At 35.6% G+C, this 26,342-nt stretch overlaps 1 protein-coding gene and 1 non-coding gene across 5 annotated transcripts in view; one reads left to right on the forward strand and one right to left on the reverse strand.

The window, feature by feature from the left end:
• ULK4 (unc-51 like kinase 4) overlaps positions 1 to 26,342 on the reverse strand; it is a 219,601-nt gene that overhangs the window by 135,297 nt on the left and 57,962 nt on the right. For all 4 annotated transcript variants that reach the window (XR_005857729.2, XM_025147506.3, XM_418812.7 and 1 more), the window contains exons 23-30: positions 24,864 to 24,997; positions 21,829 to 21,950; positions 21,497 to 21,553; positions 17,505 to 17,556; positions 17,317 to 17,411; positions 6,692 to 6,743; positions 6,448 to 6,592; positions 612 to 704 (exon numbers count right to left, since the gene is read on the reverse strand). Coding sequence is in view for 3 of the 4 variants with exons in the window: in XM_025147506.3 (XP_025003274.2) it covers positions 612 to 704; positions 6,448 to 6,592; positions 6,692 to 6,743; positions 17,317 to 17,411; positions 17,505 to 17,556; positions 21,497 to 21,553; positions 21,829 to 21,950; positions 24,864 to 24,997 (750 nt within the window). In the remaining variant the exon portion in view is untranslated. The remainder of the gene's footprint in view (positions 1 to 611; positions 705 to 6,447; positions 6,593 to 6,691; positions 6,744 to 17,316; positions 17,412 to 17,504; positions 17,557 to 21,496; positions 21,554 to 21,828; positions 21,951 to 24,863; positions 24,998 to 26,342) is intronic.
• Positions 7,137 to 7,209, forward strand: TRNAR-ACG. The gene has a single exon. It is a non-coding gene; the product is annotated as a tRNA-Arg (tRNA).

Below are 26,342 nucleotides of genomic sequence, written 5' to 3' on the forward strand. Positions count from 1 at the left end.
TGGTTTTTAATCTTGTGTTCATTCTAATCAATCAAAATGAGACAGTATGGTATGCAGTGACTTCTAAACTGTAACACCATCAGACACCATGAAAAGAGAACAGTGAATGCAAAAATAACCCAATTTTCTGGGCAGACCAGAGGAGATGAATAGCTCTATGTCCATCACAGCCTAAACAACGAACAACAGGAAAGAGACACTAAGATGTCTTTAAACATACTAAGTGTACCTATACCAAACATTAAAATGGATATTCAGGAACTTAAAGAGGATAGCGATATTTGCAGAGAAACTAAATATCTTTTAAATGACTTAAATGGTATTAAAGTTATCATTTTAAATGTTTTTTTTTTAACATTAAGATTTCTATGATTTTGTTTTAATACAGATTTAGCATGTGAAATATTAAAGACAATCAGAATTATATCAAAATAGCTCAAAAGCCATAAGGTTATGTTCTATAACAAACACCCTACACATTTTCTAAATCTCCTCAGTGTCAGTCAACAGAATAACAACAGTGAGATTTACGTTACTGCTAAGTCCTAATTGAATAAGCTACACTGAAAAAGAAATAATTCAGAACAGTAAAGAACAGATAGTTATACCACCTCACAGAAGCAGGGCTGTGTTCAGTCAGGGCCACCAGCAGTTTCAGAGCATACAGTGGTACTGGGTCTGGAGCCATGAGGATATGCTCATACCTGAAGGGGGAGAGCAAAGCAACATTTTAAAGGCACAATATAAAGAGATGTGTTAATAAATTGGTAATAGTATGAATACAACATTTCCACATTTTATGATAACCACAATAGAAAAACAATGCTGTTAGAAAGTACACAAAACAATAAAACAAGAGCAACTTAGAAGCAGGATTTAAAAACAGCTTTAGATTAACTTTTAAAACAGCATCAATAAAAGAACAAATGAGTTTTTCATGTGGAGATAACCAAGCCTCACAATATCAGCCAGAAGATTCATTGGGAGCTCAGAAAGATCATCAATCAACATATATATGATTAAGAGCTACATTTTGCTTAAATATTGATTTTTCCTCAAATATTTTATGTGTAGAACATTTGCATTAAGTTCTACATTTTATTTCAAATTTAATTAAATATTGTTTTAACTACAGCACATTTGCACTACCAAGTATATGGAACAGAACAACACAAAAATAACATTTACTCAGAGCCACGGTATTCAAGATAAAGCTACAAAAAAACATCTATGAAACATTTCAAAACATCATCTCCGGGATATCTTGGTGTAATGCTATGATAGAAAGTACAACAATAATAGCAGGGTAGCAAAGCCTTGGCTACAGCAAATGAGGACAAGCCCAAATGCAACAGCTGTTGATGCAGGAAAAAAAAGGAAAAAAGCTACTTACCTTAGAAAGACCTCATATAGGCAGGGATCTCCAGCAAGATACCCTCACCTCCACTGCCAATGCTTAAATGAGGTCTGGGAAGGGCTAGATCCTGGCTCCACCCCTTCCAGTCACTCAGGTACATTGCATGCACCTGAGCTCCTCTGGGTTGGCCCTACCTTCCCACCAGGTGCTCAATCACTGGTTCAGGCTGTGACTCAGCATTTCCACTACACTTGGTAAAGGAAAGGGAAACACGCTGCTGATAAACAAAATGGACCTTGCTGTTGTTGCCAGTTTTCCTGTAATGCTCATTCAATAAATAGGATTATTTTTTATCTTTTTAAAATCATAGTGTATCTGGAGGGTAAGAGGATACAGTGATGGAAGAGAGAGATGTCAGCCAGGAGACAGAAGCAACCACATCAAAACTTGAAAATCTGTGTTTATAAGTAGAGCTACTCTAAACTTGTGGAAGTTAACAGAAGAGGAAGCATAAATGTGTTGATATGTAAGAGAAAAACATGAAGAATTACTCAAATAATAACAAAATCATGATTTGTAGGAAAACATGGTGGATTATCATATTTTGTGCACCAAAATGCTGCCCAAACATTTTTCCTTTCTTGGGTTCAGGCAAAGGAGGGAGGAGGAGATGTAAAAATCAAGGAAATTGATGAGAAATGTAATTCTCTTGTTGACATTCCTCATCATGACTGAACCGAGGAACTTGCATCGCCTGTCACCATGTTGGCATGTACTTTCTATGGTATGCCAGCTCTCCCATGGGACAAAGGTCCCCCCTTTGCATCTCAGCACTCTGATTTGTACAGGAAAGAAATCTAGAAGGCTAGAATGAGATGTGATACTTTCTGGCCCCATCTCTCATCTGGACAACACTAAAACAAGAAGGGTGAAGCACTCCAGCTTCACATTCTTGATGCAGCCTGTGGGAGTTCCTTCAGAAAGGCAAATATTCCCACGCAAGCACACAGCCTACAAGCAATGCATCACAGCTTCTCTGTATTAACCTAAATGTGCTGTCATAGACCTGTAAAGCACTCACATGCTGGAGAACCTATTCTACAGGCCAGTGACTAGACAGTGTTAGCTTCATGTTTCTGGCAACTAGAATTTCTCCTTTACAAACAACAGATTTCAGCCACTGAAGGAAAACTATTTCTCACTGGTGATTAAAAATTCCCTTTCCTAATAAAAGGAGAAAATACTATGATGCATTAGTAAACACTGATGCTGGAACACTGCATGCATGCAACACGTACTCCTAGCAAGCATAAAGGAACTATCTGCAATTTCTTTTGCAGGATCTACAGCTAAATTTTCTGAGATAAACAAAGATGCTATGTAGTGACTTAGGTATCAGAAGTCTTCTGCTCACTGAGTAAGATAAAGATTTAGCACTCAAAAGCGTTAATTTTACTTCTAAAGCAGTAAAAATGCATCAGGAATGCTAGCTCAAAACTCTGACATTACTTGTTTTATACAAACATGTATGTTTACATAAATACACTTGGTTTTTTTTTATAAACATACCAATATCTTCCCTAAATGAAGCCCATTTTAAAGAGCTTTAAACCATCTGTGTATTCCATCTGAGAGAGATTATTACTGTTCTGCACACTTAGCATCATAATTCCCTGGAGTTCAAAAAATAAGTCTTATTTCGTTCCCTTTTACATCTAACTCTGTTTTTTCCCCAGAGATAACATTAGAAAAAAATATAGAAGGTGAAGTGATCTAACAAACCAAATACCACTCAAGAAAACACAGATTACTAAAATGAATGTCTCAGCAATTAATGTAAACACACTTCCTGAATAAAGGTCGTTATCAACTATGAATACGTGAATCTGCTGTGAAAGGAAAATGTTCCGTGCTGTAACGACTTTGTTAAATAAATGAGTTCATCCAGTGATTTTCCTGCCACTTCAAAATGCAAACTCACTGAGTAACACCAGTTTAAAAGAGGATTTTATAACGGTTCTCCAAGCAATATGTACCGCACCACAAAGAGTTATTTAGTCAGTCTTCTCCACAAGTATCAAGTGGACCTAAAGATTGTAAAATATGAATTCTCTTAAGCTCTTAAAAAGGACTAAGCATTTTATCTACACGTTATCTCAAATATCCAGTATTCTCTACTTGTAGAAATGGCTTGACAATCTGCTTACAACAAGATACATAATCTTTAAAATGAAATAAAACCTTTTTTTTTTTTTTAATAAACACATTCCTCTCCTGCCATTGGCTCATATTAACTACATTGAATAAGTAGGAAAATGAATAATTAAATGAGAAAGAGAAGGTGTTTGAATTTCTGATTTAAAAAAAAAATGGATCTGAAATAGAAAATAAATGAGGAAAATACTTTTTATAGAAGAAGTTTCATTTTGGTTATGGGATGCTCAGAAAAATGACTGCTCAGTGAGGTGAGATGAAATGACAGTTTCATTTGAACAAGATCCTATGAGGAAGTTAATCTTCTGATCTTCAAATGTACAAATATTCAATGGAAGAACTATCTTGCTGATTGTGCAAAGATGTGAAAAAAAGTAGTAATTGCTTTTTTGTCCTACATTTATCTCAAAAAGATTACAATTTATATTCATGCAGTGACCAAAATTCTACTTCATGGGTCTATTTTACATTTAAACAAATTACACCGTTAAGCTTAGATGCCCCTCAATGGCTCTCAGTTCTTAAAAAGCAGGATTCCACAGAGCACCCATGAACAGCCACTGCATTCCTCCTCTCATCTGCTGACTGCCCTCCAGCTGAGTCACATTCTGTCACATCCTTTGTCCAAGAACAGAAAAGTTGAACAACTTCAGCAAACACCTCTTCAGTCTCCAAACACAAGCCATCACTCTCTTTACCTTCTATCCCAGAGTCTTCATACAACTCTTACTCCTCAAGGTAGAGCTTTATGTTATGTCTTTAAGCATAAGTCTGAATCTAATCTTAGACCTCCCTCTGTAGTTTGAAGCCAATGCATTCAGAGCCCTTTGCATTCAGATAAAGATTCTTTTGAGAACTGTAGAGACCATACGAGGATTCATTCCTACCTCCCATAAATATTTTCTGATTGATACCTAGAACACCGTTGAACAAAACTTATCTTTAGTATCTTCTTGACATTCAAAGCAGCTGATTTGATCTTCTCTTGATCCCCTTTTCTAATTTCTCTCAAAACAGTTTTGAGACTTTCAAATCAAAACTGAGTTCTCTTTTCACAGAAAATCCATTATTCTATGCTTTTTGTTCCATCTGTGCTTTCTTGCACCGATTACCTGCTCCCCAAAGCTGAATGCATTTACTAAGCATTAGCTCAACGTACAAGTTCAGGTAATGTATTGTACACAACACCAGTTAATTCTTTCTGAATTATATATTCTTTTACTACGCTCCTAAACTAGAGAAAAAATTGTTTATAACTAGCTCCAATATATTTCAATTATCATAACCTTAAATATTTTTAACATAATCTCAAAATGCTTTTCAAATACAAGTATCATCATCTCCACTGGTGACATAAAGGAACTGATTAAGAAAATATTTAAAACAAGCCTGGAACAAAGATTCTGAGCTACTGCAAGACCCTTTTTACACATCTACAATACACAACCAAAGATACGTCACAGCTGAATTCTCCAAAGTACAACTGCATTTAGATTCAGACTGGAAAGGTCTGCCATCCAACCGAGCTAATTAGCAGAGGAAACAGCAGTGCATTGCTTGTTTTCTTTCTAGTTTGTAGTTAGGATGACCCCTCCCTTAGTTCAGTGAGAAAGCATTTTATAAGATAGGCATGTCTTCAAAGGGCAAGTTTCAAATCAGACGGAACTTGGTCTTGTTTGACTCAAAGACTCTTCCCAATCAGAAGAAAATTATCTGTCAGCTTTTAATAATGCATAAAACTCTATTCTTTAATAATATTTCTACTTTCCCTTTTTAATCCATATTAATAAATTCCATGTTTTTGAGTGGAAGAAAGTGTGAAAAAGGTGTGAAAATAAACTTCTCTATACATGTCTGTGATTTCCTTCTCATTCTCTCTCACAAAGGAAATATTACACACTTTGCATGAACAGAACTTTAGTCCTCAGACTGCGAGAATGTGAGTGAATTAGGAAGGGATAGCCTCATTTATAGGGAAGGCATTAGGTTTTGATCATAATCCAGCATCCATTCCTCCATCCTTCCACCATTTACTTAATGTACAGGCGAGGATCCATTTCCTCATTTAGGGTAGCTAAGTATTGACAGTTAGTAACTTCTGAGGACCACACATTAAAATACACTGTAACATTATCCTGGGATAGCGTGGAAGATAACTGATGGCTCGTCTTTACTATACTCATCCTATGCCTGTGTTTTCTCTCCCTCTACTGAGTTGTTATCAGCTCACAGTATACACATGAATAACATACAGAGCTCTCTTTATGCTCACCTGCAAGTCATTTTGAAATGACAGACCTCATTTTACTGCATGCTATATAAATCAAGTTCCAGGTCACAGCTGGCCCACAGGCTGTAGTTTCATGGACTGGGAGAGGGTTTTATTCCTGCTTGGGGCAGCAGGAAGGGCAGCAATTTAAAGGCAATAAACTTTGAGTGAATCATGGAGGACTAATCCATCGTGTTCTCTTCCCTTTTCCAAAATTATAAGCCATTCCATATGATCTCTAAACATCTTCCAGGAGGGTTCAGTATCCAGAATACAGAAGATGTTGCTGTTGGAATATTCCAATGTCATCAGTTGAACAAGGAGAATATATTTAAATCACAACTAGGGAAACTTGCTTCACTTATACAGTATCACCAAGATGCAAAAATGGGTGTCAGACAAAAACCGTGGTTGTTATACACAACCAAGTACTGAATAAACCTAAGAGAGAGATGCTGCTGGGCAGAGAACTCTCACAGTAGTTAAAAGCTGTTCCTCTTTTTCATTTTGCCACTTAAACATAAAACTGGCATTTAAAACAAATATGCTGTCAAAAAAGATGGAATATCAAGTTTTCTCCCAACTGAAACAGCAATATTATACTTACTGAGGCAACAATGAATCTCTAATGAGAGACAGAAGCTTCCTGTTTGAGTCGAGACTCTCCTCTTTCTCCTCCGCCATGACCTTGTGGTTTAAGAGTAGTGATGTGGTTTCTGAGAGCAACCGCAAACTGAAGAGTCTCCATTCCACTTGAAAATAAAGGTGCCAAGAATGTGACCACACAGAAGTTTAATTAAAACAAAATGTGGAATTCATGGAAACTGTAGATGACGTGGGCATATACTTACCATTCTGACTGTGGACCAAAGAAACTAGTGGTGGGAGGATACAGCCTTCAACCTAAAAGAGAGAATTAAAAAATCTGGTTTGCATTATTCACAGGAAAAAAAAAAAAAAGAAGAAGAAAAGAGATGTATTTATATTCATTCCACTGACAGAGTCCTTAATCAAAGAGGCGAATAATCATAGAAATTCATCCATAATCACACTTATAAAGCCACAAAGTAATTTTTCCCTGGTAAACTGTTGTAAAGTTACAGAGAGTAAAGTACTTATACAGAAAACAATAGTAAGTTCAGTAGAATTCACTGAGAGTGACTTTTAATTTAAAATATCAGATTCAGTGCAGATGTTAAAAAAAAGTAACCCAAAAGAGTATGGGCATATCTACTTGTCCCAGTGTCTTAATCAATAAACTAGAAATGAAGGAGAGCAAAGAAGAAATATCAAGCAGGGCCAGTGGCGCAATGGATAACGCGTCTGACTACGGATCAGAAGATTCTAGGTTCGACTCCTGGCTGGCTCGGCAGCTCATTTTGCCCAGAGATGTGGTCATGGAAGCCCCATCCGTGGAGACACTCAAGGTCAGGCTGGAGTAGACTCTGAGCAAACCTGATCTAGCTGTCCCTGTTCTCACTGCAGGGGAGTTGGACTACATGACACTTAAGGGTCTCCTTCAACTCAAATGATTCTAAGATCTTAAGTAACATCCCTCTTAAAGAAACTCGTATACAGCTAAAAGGTATCAGGAAAGACTTACTACCTCTAATGAAATATAGTTAAGCTTAGTAGAAAGAATTGATAAAACTTTTTCTTCCATTCAGGTAATACATAGATTTCCATTAAAATTTAAGTTTACAGAGTCAAGATTTGAACTATGGAAGAAAAAAAAAGTCAGTCAATTCTTTATTAATCACGAGTGTACTGAATTACAGATTAATCATGTACCATAATCAGCTTAGTTTCATTTGAAATCAAATCAGTTTTATATATTTAAAAATAAATAGAGTACTGTATGTATTTTATCTAAGCGAATACATCACTAAGTCCTAACTCATTAGTGAAATAATATTTAGACTAGACAGGCGTATAGAGATCTCAATATGGGGGAAAGCAAAAAATTAAATAACTGAGTGAAAAATTGGAATGACTTATTTCCATACGACTACGATGTCAAGACATTACTGTGATAACTTAGACCTGATCCTTTGCCTAGGACAGCCTTTAGATCAAGTAAAAAGCCACAATCTGAAGAAATCTGTTTATCCTACTTTTGGGGGCCTGAAGTAGAATTCAAAAGCAAAAGAAAATAAATATTATGGAAAATACTGCTCATTCATTCTGCTAATTCTAGACAGAGATAATTTGAATGGGTATTTCCTAAGTACTCAAGGATAGCCAGTCTCCCCTGCTTTGCAGAAGTAAGAAGCTTATAATCAAAATACAAACCTTTGCTGCTTATTAATTATCGGTTTAGACATTTAATTGATATTGGTTTGGGAAGGTAAGCATTGTGGATACACAGCTTACCTTTGGAATTATTTACATAAATAAAACTACTAGATAGGCTTTTACTACACCACTAATCAGATTTGGTGCAATGTATAGCTTATAATTCCCTATGTGTTTTGATTTATTCATTAACCTCTAGAAGATACAACTCTAGAGTTATGCAGCTACTATAAAGAAAAAGCTAGAGAAGCTTAAAACAATGAAAAGGGGCTACTAAATGAAATGAGACTCCAGCCAGCAGTAACCAGAGCCATTCTAGTTAATTACTGCATTGTTAGTTGGTGGTCTCTGGTAAATGAATCCCCAGCTTTAAAGGACTCATTTAGTCTGGCTTTTTTTCACTTCAGAAAAAAACTACCAAAAGATACATTCTTTCAACAAAAGAGGTAAAGGTCTCTGCTTGAGACCTATGGCAATCGATCTTCACTTGCAAGCACAGATAGCCTTTATAGCCATATAGGTAATGAGGTAGCATAGATGTAGCATTGATGCTTTTGTAACACATTATCATTTTGAAATATTTCCTGGTCCTTTCAGTTAATATGTAATGAGACAAACAATAAAACTTCATTGCATTCCAGCAGATCCATTAGTACAGGTTTCTAAACTGTTTTGCAAACAGTAATTTATCATTTAGATAACAAATCTGTGAGGCAAAAAATGTATGCACTTCAGGTCATTTAATCCAAAAATCTGTTCAACCTTCTGCAAAGCTTCTCAAATGAAAAGGTTAATTTAAGTAGTAAACTAGAGAAGAAAAGCAAAAGAGCATCTCTAATTTGTCTGAAGCAATATACGAATGTGGAATATTAAAAAACTTTTAGCAGCAGCATTAACTCAGAATGACACCAATTAAGATGGCAGTACACAGCAGTATGATTTAACTTTAATTTCTATGAACTTCCATTTTCATTATTAACTATTAACAGTAGTCTTTCTACATAGGTCGCAGACTCACAAAATGGAAGGGGTTGGAAGGGACCTCTGGAGATCATCTTCTAGTCCAACCCCCTGCTAAAGCAGGTTCCCTACAGTAGGCCTCACAGGAAAATGTCCAGGCAGGTTTTGAATACTTCCAGAGAAGGAGACTCCACAGCCTCTTGGCAGCCTCTTCTCTGTTACCCTCACAGTAAAGAAGGTATTACTCATGTTCGTGTGGAACTTCCTGTTTTCCAGTTTGTGTCCATTGCTGTTTTCCTTTCACTCTTGACACCTGCCCTTTAGATACTTATAAGAGTTGATAAAAGATCTCCCCTCAGTGTTCTCCAGGCTGAACAGCCCCAGGTCTCTCAGCATTTACTCAAAAGGAAGATGCTCCAGGCCTTTCATCATCCCTTGTGGCCCAGCATTGGACTGTCTCTAGAAGTTTCCCGCCTGTCTTGAACTGAGGAGCCCAGAACCGGACAGTTCTCCACAGTACTCCAGATGTGACCTCAGTGGGGCAGCGTAGAGTGGGAAGATCACTTCCCTCAACCTAACGTAGTAAAGCTGTTGTGTTTTATAAGATAAATATATTTTAACTGTCATTGTAAGGAACACTCTTTAGGTCTTAAATAATTTTAGTCTCTTTTTCTGGCCTTTTAATAACACAAAACCCATTCTTAGCAAATAAACAGTTCAGACTGGCATTCTCCATAGCAGGTGTTTGTCTCAAGTCAGTTTGCTGCAGGGGCACAATTTCTATGGAAAACTATTTTGTGATGCAAGAGCACACCAGAATGTTCATGGTGAAGGGACTATTAAATTGTATATTAACAAGTTCAGCTTTATACTTCCTAACTCTGCAGCCCCAATCTACTCCTCATGCTATTCAGGTCACTGAGCTTGTTGAGGGTTTTTTGTTTTATTTATTTACTTATTTTTACTAGAGTGCACACAAATTTGAAAACAAGATACAGATGTGAGCTAGAGTGTAAAAAAGAAAAACATAATAATATTGTATCCAGTACATAAAAATAATTTTAATAAACAAATCAGCAAATAGCACAAGTTTCTGGAAGCTTTGTATATTACTCTTTTGGTACTCTTACAGAGATTCAAACAAAGAATACTCAAGCAAGGATTCATTTTTTCTTCTTTTAAATGCCTGCTGACATGTATTTGGAGTCGAATCTCCATGTAAGTGAAAGTATTCAGATATTTTTCTAGCTTTCTAAGCTGAAGTTGTATCAGTATTTTTGCATTTAATACAGCTTATTAACCTCTCTGATAAATTTGTCCAATGCTATCTAAAATGTATTCATACTGCTAGCACGTGCAATACCTACAGCAGAGAATTCCATATCTCAACTGTGCCTTGTGAAAAGGCACTTCTTTATTTTAAAACATCTGTCCAGTTACCTAACTTGATAGCCACTAGAAAATCATGAATACTTATTTTGAATTCATCTTTCTCGTTCTGTTCATTATTTTATATACTCCTTTTTCCACTTATAAGCTACAAGCTGAAGTTCTTATCGATTCAATCCCACCCTGCATCACCAAGATGTACTTTTTCTTGTCCCCTTTGAGAATAATTGACCACAACTGTATTCAACATCCAAGATCTGAAGGCACCATGGACTTGCCCTGGCACAGTGATGTTTTCTGCTTTTCTCTCTGGTCTTTTGCCAGCCATTTCTAATAATCTAGCTATCTTTCTGATTATGGCTGAGCATTAAGTCACTATTCTCATAGAAAAAACTATGCTAAAAAATAGACAGAATAGTTACAAGTAGTTTAGAGCCTGACGTTATGTATGCATAATTGGAATGATTTTCCTTATACACATTGCTTGACATTTATCAGTATTGAATTGCATGTCATTATGTTATCCTTCCACTCAGTATCTTGAAAACCTTTTGCAACTCTTCTGTCAGTTTTAGTTTTCACTACTGCAAATAATGTAGCAATATCAGGCAGCTCTCTCACCTCACGCTCTTCTCTTTATGACTTATAAATAGCAAATGCTGCAACATAGATCTCTGTAAAGCACTCTTCTTAACATACCTAAATTTTTAAAAGTGATCTCTATTCTCTACTTAGTAGATTTTAACTACCTAAAAAGAGCTGATCAGTCAGAAGGTAAGAGGGAAGGTTTACTGGTGGATTTTATGTGTCTTTGGTGCATGAGTGTTAAAAACTTTTTGGAAACCCAAGTTTAGTATCCAAAATCAGAACATCTTCTTAACACAGATTCCTGCAAGAAAAACTCTACTAGCAAGGTCTCAGCACCCAGCAGAAGCTGTGCTCACTCTTCCATGTTTTCATCAACCTCACAAATCAGATCTTGTCATGGTTTTCTGATTTTTATTATCGGTATTCCACATCGCAACATCATGTAATGCACTGGGAGTTAAAGAGTTAATGTTTCAGTTCCATGGATTGTCAGTATTTCTGGGTTCCTGGTTCTCAGAAGAGAAGAAGAACTACATCTCGCAGAAGACTTCATTGTTTTGCCATCATTTTCTGAGTAGTTTTATCTTTCCCTCTGAATGAATGTCATAAGTGCCCCTTTCTCTTACTGCTCATCTCTGTGATGTGTGCTTCCCAGCCATCTCGCCTTCAGCATTAGAGTAAGGCCTTTGGTTTTGGACATTCTCATTTATTTGATTTATTAGCTTTGATTCCAATTAAATTGTATTATATTGTTATATTGCATTTCAGTATCATATTTAGTAAATTAGTTTTCTCCCTTAGCTCATTGCAGCTATTTTTTTTTTAGGCCCATCTCCCTACTTTTTCCCTATTCCCCTTTGTCTAATCTGGGGCATGGGTCTCTGTGCCTGCCCGCCCCATTTTGTCAGGGAATCAGGCCAAACTGGCCCCACATCACAGACAGACCTGTAAGAAGTAAAGTACAATTTTAACAGAAATTCTTCTGCAATGTCTCTGTATTTCTTTATGTCTGAAAAGAGAAAGAGAGTCAAGCCATAGTTTCATAGTACTTAAGTATTCAACAACTCCTGTGAGAAGGTTTGGAAGAGAAAACTGTTAATGCAGACTTTTTGACTCCACTGTTCAGGCCATGTTAGACACACATGACCTGCATACCAAGTATATGTTCTTACTTTGTTAGTAACAAAGAAACAACACCTCAGCTTTTACTCAGTCTCACCAAATGAAATCCAAGCCCCACACATATCCAGAAAAGAGCCGTTATAACTCTATAAGGGCCTGCAGCAGAAGGATCCAATACTAGCACATTCCTGTTTAGGGAAAGTACCCTGTGACAGAATATTGCACATCCAACAAGGATGCATAGTCAGCAAGGTTGAATTCACACAACATATACACGCAACCATTGTGTATTAATGAACAAGCATATCACCAATCTTAACGGTTAACGCTTGCAACTTAGGGTATGCTTAGACGTGAAGCTTAACCCTCTTCTCAAGGCCACAGAACTTGCCTCAATACAGCCAGAATTAGCAGCCTAAAAAAAAAAAAAAAATCTCTTGTTTGCTTACAGCTGAGCTTCAGAGATCTTCAGATCAGTGTTTATGGACAAAGCATTGACATTTGGTGTAACACTGAGTGGACTGAAAGGGCAACCAGGTTTAAAGCCTGGTCCAGCAGCGCTTCTGAACCATGCTGTTCTCAGGTGAAAATCAGATCCAGGAATTAATTTACAAGAAGAAACTACGTTATCCATTCCATGAAGTGATCCTACCCAAACTAGCAACAAATTAAATACACTACCTTCACAGAGTTTTGTAGAGGTCTGTTATCCTTTCCAGTATGAACATTTTATTTACAACTACTGACCAACATCTTCCCCCTAAACCACAATTCAAGTTAAATGCAACAAAGCAAAGACTATCAACTTCCAAAACCTTTGTTCCAGTCCCATGTAAGATCCACAACTAACATCATCTTGACATTTATTCTCATTAAAATTTCACATACAAAGTTGTTGCTGAGATTGACCATGGGATTAGAATCATGCTGCCTTCAAACTTCTTTAAGCATCTGCTGGAAGGCACAGCATGATTCTCAATGTTTTTTTTTTTTTATATTCCCAGTAATCTCTCAGAACGTAATAAAAACAATAATTTAATGAATGTTAGAATGAACTGGGGAGAAGGATGATATTTCTGCAATTTTATTTTTTGAAAAGTCTTCAGAAATCCAGGATATTTATTGAGAAAATATATATATATATATATATATATATATATATATATATATTACTTCAGGGGAGAGACAGCTCTGACTGATTGACTCAATATGTCAATTAGTACAGAACTGGTTTCACACACAAGGAAAAGTCTCATGTCATGTGGATTAGCTTAATGGACAGAAAGCCACATGGGGTGTACATTTTTAATCTACTTCAAAAGGGAAAGTGATTGATGAAATGCTGTATAGTATGTCCATACAGTTATGCCCTACACCGACAAAATTAAGGTGTCAGTAGTTAGATGAGAACAGCTTGTGGATGAAGAACAACACATTGATGCCAAATCAAGAAAAGACTAAGATGAGCAGAGAAAAGCACTTGCTGAAGTTTCAATCCCCTGTGTTGTCATCTTCGGTGAAAATAATAACTCTTATATTGTCAGTCAGCAGATCTTCATGTCACACTGCTTTTCCCTTGACTTCTCATCAAGCAAATCATCAGGCTTATGGAGCTTTTATTTAGGCTCAGTTTTTAAAAATAGGTTCTAAAACCTTCAGGAGGAGAATCACTGCTGACAACTTTTGCCTAAACTACAGAATAACTTTTGTGATACAGGTAAGAGATTATCTGTGTAGTATATAGAGCACACTTGTGAGCTAGTTAAGAGTACTGAAAGGACTCCCGCAGAAACCAGCTGGCTGCTGTAATGAACCTCATCACTGTCCAAAGTGCACTGAATTACCATAGGTCTTTTTTGGAGAAAATAAACACACTTAACAGAGAGAAAAGAAAAATATAAGTGATACAGTTGGCATAGAATTCTTCCAGTTAATTATGTCTGAACTGTTACCCAAATTTTAAAATATGTATGCTTAACATTTACTTTACTCACTTTTAAATAGTTTTCTGTTTTGTGTACGGGGGGGAACAAACACCTGGACTTGTGTTGGTTTACAAAATCACTGTTTGCGTTCCACTCCAGTCTATAGAGATTATTCGTTTAGGCCTTCATCATAACATTTGAGTAGAGAGTTTTGTAGAAACTTGCTGAGTCACACTTACTCATTGTTTGTCTCTGCATCTCGTAAAAAAAACACACAATTGCATACAAACCGACTGTTCTCCTTTGAACACTTTACATCATTTTCCCTTGACTTTACCATACTTAGCAATATACAATATAATCAGCCGCCACAGAAATGAATGTTCTCAAAAACTTCCTTGAGATTGATGCTATTCATAAATTTGATCACAAAAATCAATTACTCAATCTTTGTTCAAGACACAAATAAAAAGACAAATCAAAAATGAAGTAAAACCTAGAATAGGAACTTTGTTTTTCTCATGTTGGGAAAGAGCCTGAAATGCTACTCCTAAAGGCTTCTTAATTTACACAACTTTGATTGCAGCTAAATAAAACCAGATCTGAACTGAAAACTTACTGGTTTTGCTTGCTTAAAACAACTTCACTTTTTATTAAACTCACAACATTTAAGAAAAAATGCATTTCATTTCTGATCAGAAAGTTTAAGGGACTGTTACAGTTAGAATGAAAAAAAAAATACATCCTCTCAATAAGGTGATGGCTTCCCCCCTGCCTCATTCATAAAACACTGCTTGTAACCAACTTTATCTAAATGAGCAATCTAGGCTTCAGAGATCAGCCTAAAAAACACATTTCTCTCCAGTAAGAGAGTCTCCTATTAACTGCTGTTACACTTAAATATTGATCTGGAACCTTGAACATGTCTTGCTTCAACTTTTTTAAAAGGCACTAAGTTCCGCTGGGTTTTGGCATTTATATTCATAGATTCCAGTCATGCTCAGCGAGCAGCAATTAGAAGACATCCCTTGAGTAACAGCATTTCTAAAAATATTCTGTATGCATCATAGAAGATGAAGTACTCCTTTCCTCTAAAGTAATGTAAGCTGTACATTCAAGTATAATTAGCACACTAGACTTCGTAAATAGTATTAAACTAATTACAGTTTGCACCACTAGTGGCAGATGTGGTTAGAGATTATTAATTACAGTGGACAATTTTGAATTTAACATAGCAAATTGAAAGCATTTTTTCCACTTTATTTTGTGTCTGAATGGCAATTTGCTCAGTGTCAGGAGCACTCTTAAGCCAGGAGGATTTACAAAAATGAACAAAGTAATAGCTTTTATTTTCTCAAATGAAGAAAAAAAGTTGTTCATTGACAAGGACGTAGTTACTTTTAAAAGAATAAATTTAAATACAGACTTATTCTGAATCGGGAAACCTATTCTACTGAAGTGCTACATCACTGGACAGACAGGCTGTTTTATCTATATCTTATTTGAGCTGTTCAGATGGACTTTAAATCAACCTCTAAAACTTTCAACATGTGATGAAGTAAACTGATCCTCACAAAGCTAGATCTGTAAATAAAACTCACCTATCACTAAGCCAAGGGTAACAAGTCATTCCCTACTTGTTACGTAGTCCCTTAGTCATTACTTAGTCATTCCCTAGCTTCAGTATAATTTTGTGCTTAATGTTATAATGGGAGCAGGGGAGGTAAGGCTGTAAAAAGAAGCTGTCTCCTTGATGCCATTTTCCTAGGAATAAAATAAATAAGTAAACAAAACTAATAAAGTTTAAATAGCAGCTAATAGAATACACTGACAAAAGGTACTGCGGTTGTAGTAAATGCTGATAGACTTCCATTAAGAAAATGGCGCATATGTCCATCAATACAAGTCACACTGATAACCCACACAAGTTACACAATTATTTTTAAAAATTGAGGTGGTTCTAGAATGATGTTATAATTCAGCGAATTACAGGCTGACAGACACATAGGAAAAATCAGTAGGTATTCATACCTTGCCTACGTTTAACTTCCTTTTATATAACACTCTTAGCCATATTAAAGTTAGTTTTTCTATTCTGTATTTGCTCACTATTAACTGGTTAGATTTTTGTGGATAAGAACCATTTATTTGAATAATACTCTTCATAGGTTGTGAGAACTAATGAAAATCAACGTTATGTTATTTGAATTTTAATTAAAAAATGTTTTCACTTAATTAGTCTTTACTAGCTAAGCATTCAATTAACATGCATACCAAATAGGATGCAACATCTAAAAATATATCATTTCTATGGTCAACCATTCTTCTCTAGCACAATCCCTAGGATCGCTCACTCTTAACTAGCTCAACTTGGTAGAACAAAGCTCATCTTGACTTATGTGCTATATTCAGCGTGCCCTTAACCTGATTTCAGTACAGACACACAAATTTCAATCTGAATTAAATGTCCATCCTAATTATACTTTCAGTCAGAACTCACAAACAAATGGGACAAGTTACAAGGATTTGTCAGTCACTAAATCAAGCCTATTGACTTCCCATTTTGCTGACAATTATTTCCCCACACAATTCTGGTTTTAGCCAGCCATTTTTAAATAAAAAAATTTTCAACAGAACATATCCTTAGTGTTATGCAAGGCTTAAAGTACACGGATTTGGTAATTACAGTACAATTTTCAGTAAGCAAACAATTAAGCTTAAAGGTATAAAAAAAGGCACATGCAACAACTCATGTAAATGCTACAAACTGTCACTCTTGTTGATTTCAGCAGGAATAGAATTCATGAAGTGGAGTCATCAACCTTCAGAAGCTGCTCTTTCCAAGCTATCTTGAGAGTGGAACAGCAAACTAGGTGGGAAAAACTTAACTAATGTGTGACGACATACTTGCTTAGAGAATCAGGTATGACGTTTATTTGAAAATAATTTTAAGAAGTGCTACTTCTAAATCTTAAGCAAATATCCTCCTCATTCTCTGCAATTTCTAAATACAGTAAACCAAGTCTGACGTCTTACATTTTGAGAAAATAAATCTTTAAATTTTTTTTTTCTGTCAAATAGAACCACAATACAATTTAAGTTATAATTCAAACAGCTTCTAAATCTTCAAAATATTTCATTTATCAGTGGGATTTAGCCAATTACCCTGAAACTATTTAATCTGTTACCAGACTTACAGTCAAGTGATGGATTGTCAACAAGGCAGGATGCATTGTTATTGCTTCAAATGTTGATAAAGTATTCTTAATCAGTTCTTCTGATGCAGCTGGACCTATTAGTAAAAACCATTACATTTCATTAAAAAATGCGACATCTATGCAATGCCTACATATAAAAGTGCAAGTAATATCATGGGTTAACTTACCTATTGCTCCATCCAAATTTGTTTCTCCTGACTCTATTGATCTGATAAAATTCTACAGAAAAAAAAGCATTTATTTCAAAACACAGCAGAAACAAAAATTAAGAGGCACAATCACTGAATAATTGCAAAATGAAATTTGAAAGATTGAGTAAATACAAAATACTGATGCATCTACAGTTCTCATAATAATTTAGATATGAAAGATAAAACGTTCATAATCTGGCAATTATAAAATAGTTTTGCAAGTCTTTAATGCTGCTGGACAGTTAAACATGGAGTACAGTAAGGATCATTAGTTTGACTCATGTAAGGAATGACAGCATTTCCAGCTAAATAGGCAGGAATTAAATGTCTTACTTTATTGTTAACAGAAAACTGTACTTTCTAAAAAGCCTTTGAACTACCTTGGGTATGGCTATGCTAAAATAACTCACTAAGATGACCAAAGATTCTCCTAGAAAATGCAATTTTCTGTTATTTGTACTTCTTTTTGATCTCTATGGCTGTTATGCCTACTACAGATAGACTTGCACACAAGTACATACAAAAAGGCACAGCCCTCTACTAAGTATCATCTAAATAACTCACCATTGAGGGACAGGAACAATGAAGTATTAATAATCTTAGATAAGGAAATATTGTACAAGTACACCTGCTATTCTTTTGCCTTTTAATCTTGATTTCATTCTCTATCTTCTACCTTTATGCATAGCTGTCTATTTAACAGGAGATGCAAAAGACACGTTAATGATGCTTGCTAGAGAAAGAAAAAATATCAGACAAATATATGTTTTTAACTACTTACACAGTATTTAATATACAGTGAATGCATTATGTGGATACACGACAATACAATGGATAACACTTTTCCAATTTTCAATGTGCAAACATATCTCTGTGCGCTTATGTGATGTAAAACATTAAGAAAATGATCATTCTGAAACACTTATTTCATACTGCACTATCAATTAGAATTTTGTTATTACATTACAACAGCAGAAATGCCTATATGGGTTACTTCTCCTCTGTATATAACAGACATCTAAAGGATTCTTCTGTGATTAGAAATTCTGATAGAAGTTAACCGTATATTTCATAATATAAAAGTATATCAGAAGAAGTCATAAAAACAATTGCTTCTACAAAACAGCAGGTGTTGTATCTTCCTAATCATTTGAAGAAAATTATCAGTTATAATCTAATTAACTTGTTTAGAAAGAGAGCAAATTATATTTGCTCATTTAAGGCCACTTAAAACCATAGCGTCAAGACCCATCTGAAAAAAAATCAATACATTTGGTGCATAAATTATTTTGGCTACTTTTGCTTATTTCCTTAATTTCCTAATACAAAATTGAGACCAAAAAGAAGGTGCATTCATATATCATTTGTTGTTTTTGTGGGGTTTTTTTTGAGCAATGGAGGGGCACTGTGTACATTCTATGACAAGCAAGTCCCCCCTGTGCTTTCCACTGGAAACCTACTATTAGCTGTGCCTTTGGGGCAGAGCAAGTCTTTTCCATGTCTTTCTATTTACAGCTGAAAACATGAAAGGACTGTCCCAACTCCTTCTCAATTTCTTTTCATGGGAGCACTGTGAATTACAGTGATGATAGAAAAAACTTCAAAGCAGCAAGAAAAAAGATATTTCTCAATGAACAACAGTTACAGGAAAATCAATACTTTTTTTCCTTCCAAATACCAAGTACACATCTTTCCACTCCTAATCGTTTCTCATTGTAATGAGTAAGATTTTGGAATAAATTAGACAAAAAAACCAACCTGATGGACTCGCTTACTCAAGACTTAGAGGCCTCAAATGAAGCACAGTACTTCAAAAAAGTACAAGCTGAAGACTGAATGTCCTTTAATGGATGTCAGTGGGAATGTTGGTAAGCAAAATTCCAGAGTAGACTGCTCCCTGGTAGAATGAATAGCTACTCTTTCAGAATTAATTACACAGTTATATAAAGTAGACTCTGATTTCATATACGTTTTTCAGTTACTTCCCCACAATTTTTATGCATAAATTGAAATAGAATATATAAATTCCTGAATTGCCCAGTTTGATGGAGACAAGACACAGGAAACAGTCAGTCAAGTAATTTTCTTCTCCTTGATCTGAGAGAAGAGCTGTGGTAACATGATTAGCCTAATTTCCTTAGTCAGTAGTTCAAGTAATTTAAAGAAATGTCAAAAGAAAACTTACATTGCGCTTGGTCTACTGCACCTGTATCGTTGACAAAGGAATTTCACCTTCTAAATGGCTGATCCAAAATCATTAATAAATCTACTTGCTATTTAAAAGCGCTTCACAGAGATAAAAGATTTTCTAATTCAATATCTACATTTTTTCACTTTATTCTAATGCAATTTTTTCTGTAAAAAGTTTTTCACTGATCATGAGTCCTAGATTAAACCCATATTTTATTGGAAACAAAGTCAAAAGAGAAAGAGAAGTGAATATGAACAGCAGAATTTTACCTAGCTGTTTATGGTGAAGCATTTCTTCTGCATGCAATTGTGGAAGTCAGTATATAGCTGTCTTTTAAGAACGTGCGCTTAGAAGTATTTTATTTTAATTACTCTGATAGGCAACTTTAGAAATCAGCTTTTTCCTCATTTAGCAGAAACAACTGCTTTATATACAGAAATTACATTACAATTGTACCACTTCATTTTAACTGTACTATCTTATGGGACAGTTAGAAGTTCATTTTCCATTACTAATGTCATAAATACAGTTTATAGATGGTACAAGACCAATTTCTCTGTAGCTTGTAATACTCAGCTTTTCATCAACTAAATATAGAGAAAAAGTATGGGCAACCTTAATTTATGTCTCATTCCTAGTCACAGTTTCAGCAAAATTTCTACAAATAATATTGTGTGCAATTCAGAGGTAAATCTACTGTAAAATAAAGCACACAGAAAATTTTCAATATATCCGAGATACAGAGAGTATCTTTCTATTTGAGTACCGGATAGCATATTTTCCCTTCAATTCAATAGATTACTAAAGAAAACATTTTCTGATAATATATGTTGCTTTCAATAGAAGAGAGCAGAAGAGAATCAAACAGAACAGTTTAGTTAGAAGGGACCTATAAAGATCACTGAGTCCATCTGCCTCTCCACTTGAGGGCTAACCAAAATCTAGAGGCATGCTAAGGAGGGCATGGTCCAGCCGTCTCATGAGCGCTGACAGGCATGGTGCATCAGCCACCTCTGCAGGGAGCCTGCTCCAGTGCCTGACCACTCTCACAGGACAGAAATGTTTATAATGTCCAGTCTGAGCCTCCCCTGGTGCAGCTCTGTGCCATTCCAGCACATCCTGCTACTGGTTCTCAGGAGCAGAGCCAGCACATCCTTCTGCATCCCCTCCTCATGGAGCTGCAGAGAGCACTGAGGTTGCCTCTCTGTGCAACCCAAGTGCTGTCAGCCTCTCCTCAGAGGATACACCTTCCAGCTCTCTCACTGAATCATAAAATTCAGCAGCTTTGTCACTCTCCTCTGGATTTATTCAAGTACCTTAACATCTTTCTTATATTGTGGAGCTCAGAACACAGGACACAAGCTGAGACTGCGTCAATGCTAAATACAGTGGGAGTATCACCTGTTTTTACCAGCTGGCTGTGCTGTGTTTAATGCACCCCAAAATGTGGTCTGCCCTCTTGGCTGCCAGGGCACACTGCTAGCTCATGTTGAACCTGCTGTCACCAGCACCCCAGGTCCCTCTCCACTAAGCATCTTGTTCCCCAGTCTATACCTGTGTCTGGCATTGCTCTGTCCCAGATGGAGAACCCAGAATTTCACTTAATTGAATATCACGCCACTGAAGATTGCTCAAAACCAAAACTGAACAAATGTATTCAGAATAAAGATGTCTCTCCAATGTAAAAATTTAATGAAACTTCTTTGCACTGAAATCCCAAAATTTTACGCATATGTATTTTTTGCAAACACTATTTAATCTGGACGTTTATACTCACAAGTAAGGTCCCATAGTTGAAAAGAAACTCCTCTGTGACAATGCGAGGACGAAACACCTATTTGAATTTAGCAAAAGTTTATAAAGTTGTAACCAAACATCTTATGACCACAGAAAGTAAAAAGTATTTCACAGTCATGTTGAAAAATAAGGCAAAATACGCATTTGCTTTTATCATTAGAGTTACATCTTTTATTACATTTTTAATACTGCTACTTAGCTGAAATACTCATCAATAAAATCACACGTTAAGTTCTATTTGAACCATGCTGATCCTAACCAGCAGAAGTTAAATTTTTAGAAACTGAAGGAGTTAGGGAAAAAAGAATCTACCTGGGATGTCACAAGATGAAGCACCACAGGCATCATGGGAAGGCACATCTTCAGCTGTTTGGCCTGAACTGTTGATGGGTGTTTGCGTCCGGAGACATTAGTTAAGGTATTGATAATGTCACCTACAGAAAACAACATCTCAGACTGATCTAACGTAATTGGTTTACTCAACAGAAAATGACAAATAAAAGACACTGGAACAGAAGTACATCTGCAAGCCTAACTTCTCTTTCCTGATGAAATTTGTGTTCATGTGCATGATGATAAAATCAGGCTGATACAACACTTTTATTTCCTATTTAGTTTTCAGACAGGTCCATCTCCTGCTCCTGCTACAGGGATAGGCACATAAATGCTACCTCTGGCAAACTGCTGAGGCTAGAAATATGATGCAGGAGTAGAAACAAACGTGAAATTACTCCTCTCAACGTGGACTTATACTGGCTTTCGGTGATTATATCAGCATGGAATTCCACTGTTGAAATGCAATTCAATTTCAGTGCAATTTAATTCCAGTGACATTAAAGGCAAAATTCTCAGAAGTTCCAGTTGACCAAGAGCTTCACTTAAGTCAGTGCCATAACGTATCTTTCTCCTGCAGCAATAGTACTACCAGAAGAAACAAGCAACCTCCTCCACTTCCTAAAAAGCCCTCAATTAGCTGTGAATGTGTACATACATTTTTAATAATGATGTAAGTTACCTAAAGCAACAGAACTTTTCATGTTCTGATAGAAAGAGTTAGTGGCAGGTCAGTGACAGAACTTGGTCCATTACAAAACACAGACATTCCAGTAAGGGAATAAAATTCTGATTTGAATAGTGAAAATTGTACTTCAGACCTCAGAGAAGACATGTAAAATTATGCTCACTTTGTGTTACATTACTGTTTTAGAAGTCCAAGACTACTTTTGCATGGAATAAGGAGTAGGAGGAAAAAAAAAGTCATGGCTTATATGTAAAGAAAGAATATCCAATCCTTTTAGTCTGAAAATTCTGTAAGTCAAATCCTGTCCTGAAAATACACTTCCTATGTGTCTTCCCTAGCAAGAGAATCACACAAAACTGTAAAAGTGAAATCACATCCATATGAAACTAATTAAGGACATGATTCGATGTTTTAGACAATTTTTATGCCAGACCAGGCCCTTCCTTTGCAAGTAAGTCAAAGTGCTTACTCACATTGAAAAAATAACAGAGCTTTTCTACTGCTTCCCTGGATTCTAATTTTCAACATATGCAACTAAGTTTGGTTGTAACAACGCTTAGCCCTAGAGATTTGAATCATTATATAACATACTGCTCACAAAAGTGGTTGCCCAAAACACTACAGATATGTAAAACAAAACATTCTTGTTTCACCAACACATTCTTTTAATGAATTGCAAAACAGTAATTAACAGATACCTCTGGGGTTACCAATAAAGTCACTGAACACTTCACTCAATATGTTTTAACGTCTATATATTCACCAGATTCATGAGTTTTGATAAATAGATATAGCTGTTCTAATTCTTAGTTTGACATAAGCAATTTACATTTATCTTCTAGGAATAGGTTAAATACCATAAATACCAAAAATAAATTTACTCCCATACACACAACAACTGAAAACTTTAAAATTATTCACAAGATTATCATCTAATTTCATTTATTTCAATGTATCTTTAATGGCAATTTCTACAATTTGTCAATCTATTTGGTTTATAGCTACATCTGGTGGAAGAAGATGGTATCGGTAAGAAGCTTAAATAAATGCATATTAAAAACCAGCTAGGATTAATTCTAAATCAACAGTTAAACTGCTTTTAACTGTTCCACTTCAGAGATCTTGTCATTTTTCTTAGGAGATCATAATTTTTACCTCCTCAAGCAGAACACGATCCTTCATTATAGTCTCAAAAATAGAAAGCAAAAGCCTTTGACAGATATGGACAGATAACTTAATAAAAACGATCAAAACACAAATCTAGATTGAAAGGCAATTTTAATGTAAAATTAAGCTTGAGATATCAATTTTCCAAACAATCAAACAATGCATTAATTTTCTGTATCAGTAGAAGAAAAAATAAAAAGGAAAAGCAAGCAAACAAACAACAACAAAAAACCCAGCAGAATCCCTGTTAAAGACAGAAATGCACTATTTTTTATAATAGCAGTAACTGCATTTTTGATTTATATCACTTTTCAGGTTCTGAGACTTCCAAATCCTACAACATACTCAACATTTGAACCTGGTACTTAGTTTGAATCAGCTGTTTGCAACAGGGTAAAAAACTGCATTGTCATAGGAAGTCGTTTCTTTTAAAATAGCAACATGACCTTTGCAGTTTTACCATTTCATTTTCAATACTGTGGCAATAATGTAGATGATGGAAAATAAATCACCCATCATCACACAGGAAAATAAATCTATGCGCTTTTTTCCCCTACTATTTAATGACAAGCCATACACATTCAGGGTTGGTTTAGCTCCATTTCTCTTCCTGAAGACTCTCAGTATTCCTTCCTTGTCTTGCTATTTACGTCTCTTATTCTGTTCTGTGAGACATCTCACCCACCAGAACCTTTAATAAGCTTTTTAATGCCTATGATTCAGACTAGCTACCCCAATCTCATATTTTCTCCTTCTTTTCTTCCTTTTTCCTCTTTCCTTCTCTTCATCCTTTCCACAGAAATTTTCCAGAAAAATTCCCTGAAGTTTTTACCACATACTGTTACATCTCTTCTTGCTCTGTACTATGTAAAGCAAGTTTGCTTTTAGGTTTTCCAATCATTGGAATATCTTTAGAACATCGATAAAACTTCTTGTACAATTGGGCCCCTTTCCTGTCTGAGTTGAATCTTACAATCCAGACTCCAATGCAAAATATCTGACCATGACAAAACTAAGAAACTTCATGAAGTTAACAACATGCAAACTTCATGCAATCAGAAAACACAATCTTTCCATCTGTATATGTAAGGAAGTACATAAGTATTTCTCAAGGGAGTAAGTAAAGATAAGATCTGTTCAGTTAACCAACTCAACTTACCTAGAATTCCTGGCAGCTCCCGCACAATGTGATGGATGAGAAGATCCAGGCATTTTGACAGGTATTCATTGCCGCTTTGCTGCTCTTTTCCTGCTGTGGTCTTCCTGCTGTCTCTTTCAATATACATCACAAGCCTACATTTAAGCATGTGCAAAATGTTACCTCTCATAATACCAAACTGATACTCTATCTGTAAAATACTACTGCAGCATGCATTTCTAGTACTTGTGGTTACAACCGAGAGAAAACGTTTCTGAATACCCATTTTGTTTAAATTTTGGGGTCAAATAAATAAGATTTTAAGATAAAATGATTCTGTTAAGGAGCAACAGGAAAAAAAGGTACTGTAAATGCAGCTTTACCAATCTAAATGAAGATACAATACTAATATAAGGAATGAATTAATTAGGGATAGAAATTCACTTTATTTTGAAACATACGACCAACATACACACTTTAAGCTGAGACTAAAGACAATCTTTTCCAACACATAAGAATTCCAAGAGCCAGAATAATTTAAGTCAATGTAACATGTGATCCATCTTTCAGTCAAGAAAAATCATACAAAATTAATCATAAAATAGCCTATTCAAATGTTGTCATTACTGAGAATGGCTATAAAGAAAGAGATAAAAAAAAAAAGAGATAGAAAAGTCTAACTAGCATTATATCTTTCTCTGGAAATATGATTTCAGATTTCTAAAGACAAAACCCATGGCTTACATTCTAACTGACAAATGCTGTAAAACTATGCTGTTTCGCAGAATGACAGTTTTCATAGTAAACTATGGTAACCAATTTATTAGCCATTGGCTAACTTACAAGAGATTGCTTTAATAATACATCTATAACAGAATGCTTCAGGCAGTATTTTAAAATACTCATTTGAATAGACAGAAGGGCCAGATTTTCCTTTAGGGGCCTAATATTGACATCTCTGTTTCATACTCAAACTCCCAGGGGGTTTGGCACACAGAACTATCAGTCACTGGTTACTGAAAGCCATGCTCTGGGTTTTGAGAATGTACTTCAGTATTATCATTTTTCTTACACACTCATTATAATCAATGCTCATCTTAATTAACCTGTCTCAGGTGCATACAACAACACTGAAGGATCAGTAACACAAATTTTTACAGTAGCAAGTGTGATAATTCGTCGTGGATATTTACCCAATTAAGTAAAAGTTACTCAAGAATGCATTTTGCAGGATCAGGCTTCTACACAACGCATGATTGCTAAGGAATACTACAGCTCACCTCATCCTTCCTGAACTGTGTTACAAAGATGAAGATGGAGAGAAATCACAAGACGCATTCAATAACACTTTCAGCTGCACTTCCCATGGACTATGGGGACACCTTTGACATTGTAATACAACTTCCAGAGATTGCGACATTACAGTGTTTTCTCATTTGTGTGGTAGATGACTACTTAATAATCTAACAATGCTTTAAATAAAGGTTTCCTTTCAAATGC

This window comes from Gallus gallus, chromosome 2, assembly GCF_016699485.2.
Source record: "Gallus gallus isolate bGalGal1 chromosome 2, bGalGal1.mat.broiler.GRCg7b, whole genome shotgun sequence".
Classification (NCBI taxonomy): domain Eukaryota; kingdom Metazoa; phylum Chordata; class Aves; order Galliformes; family Phasianidae; genus Gallus; species Gallus gallus.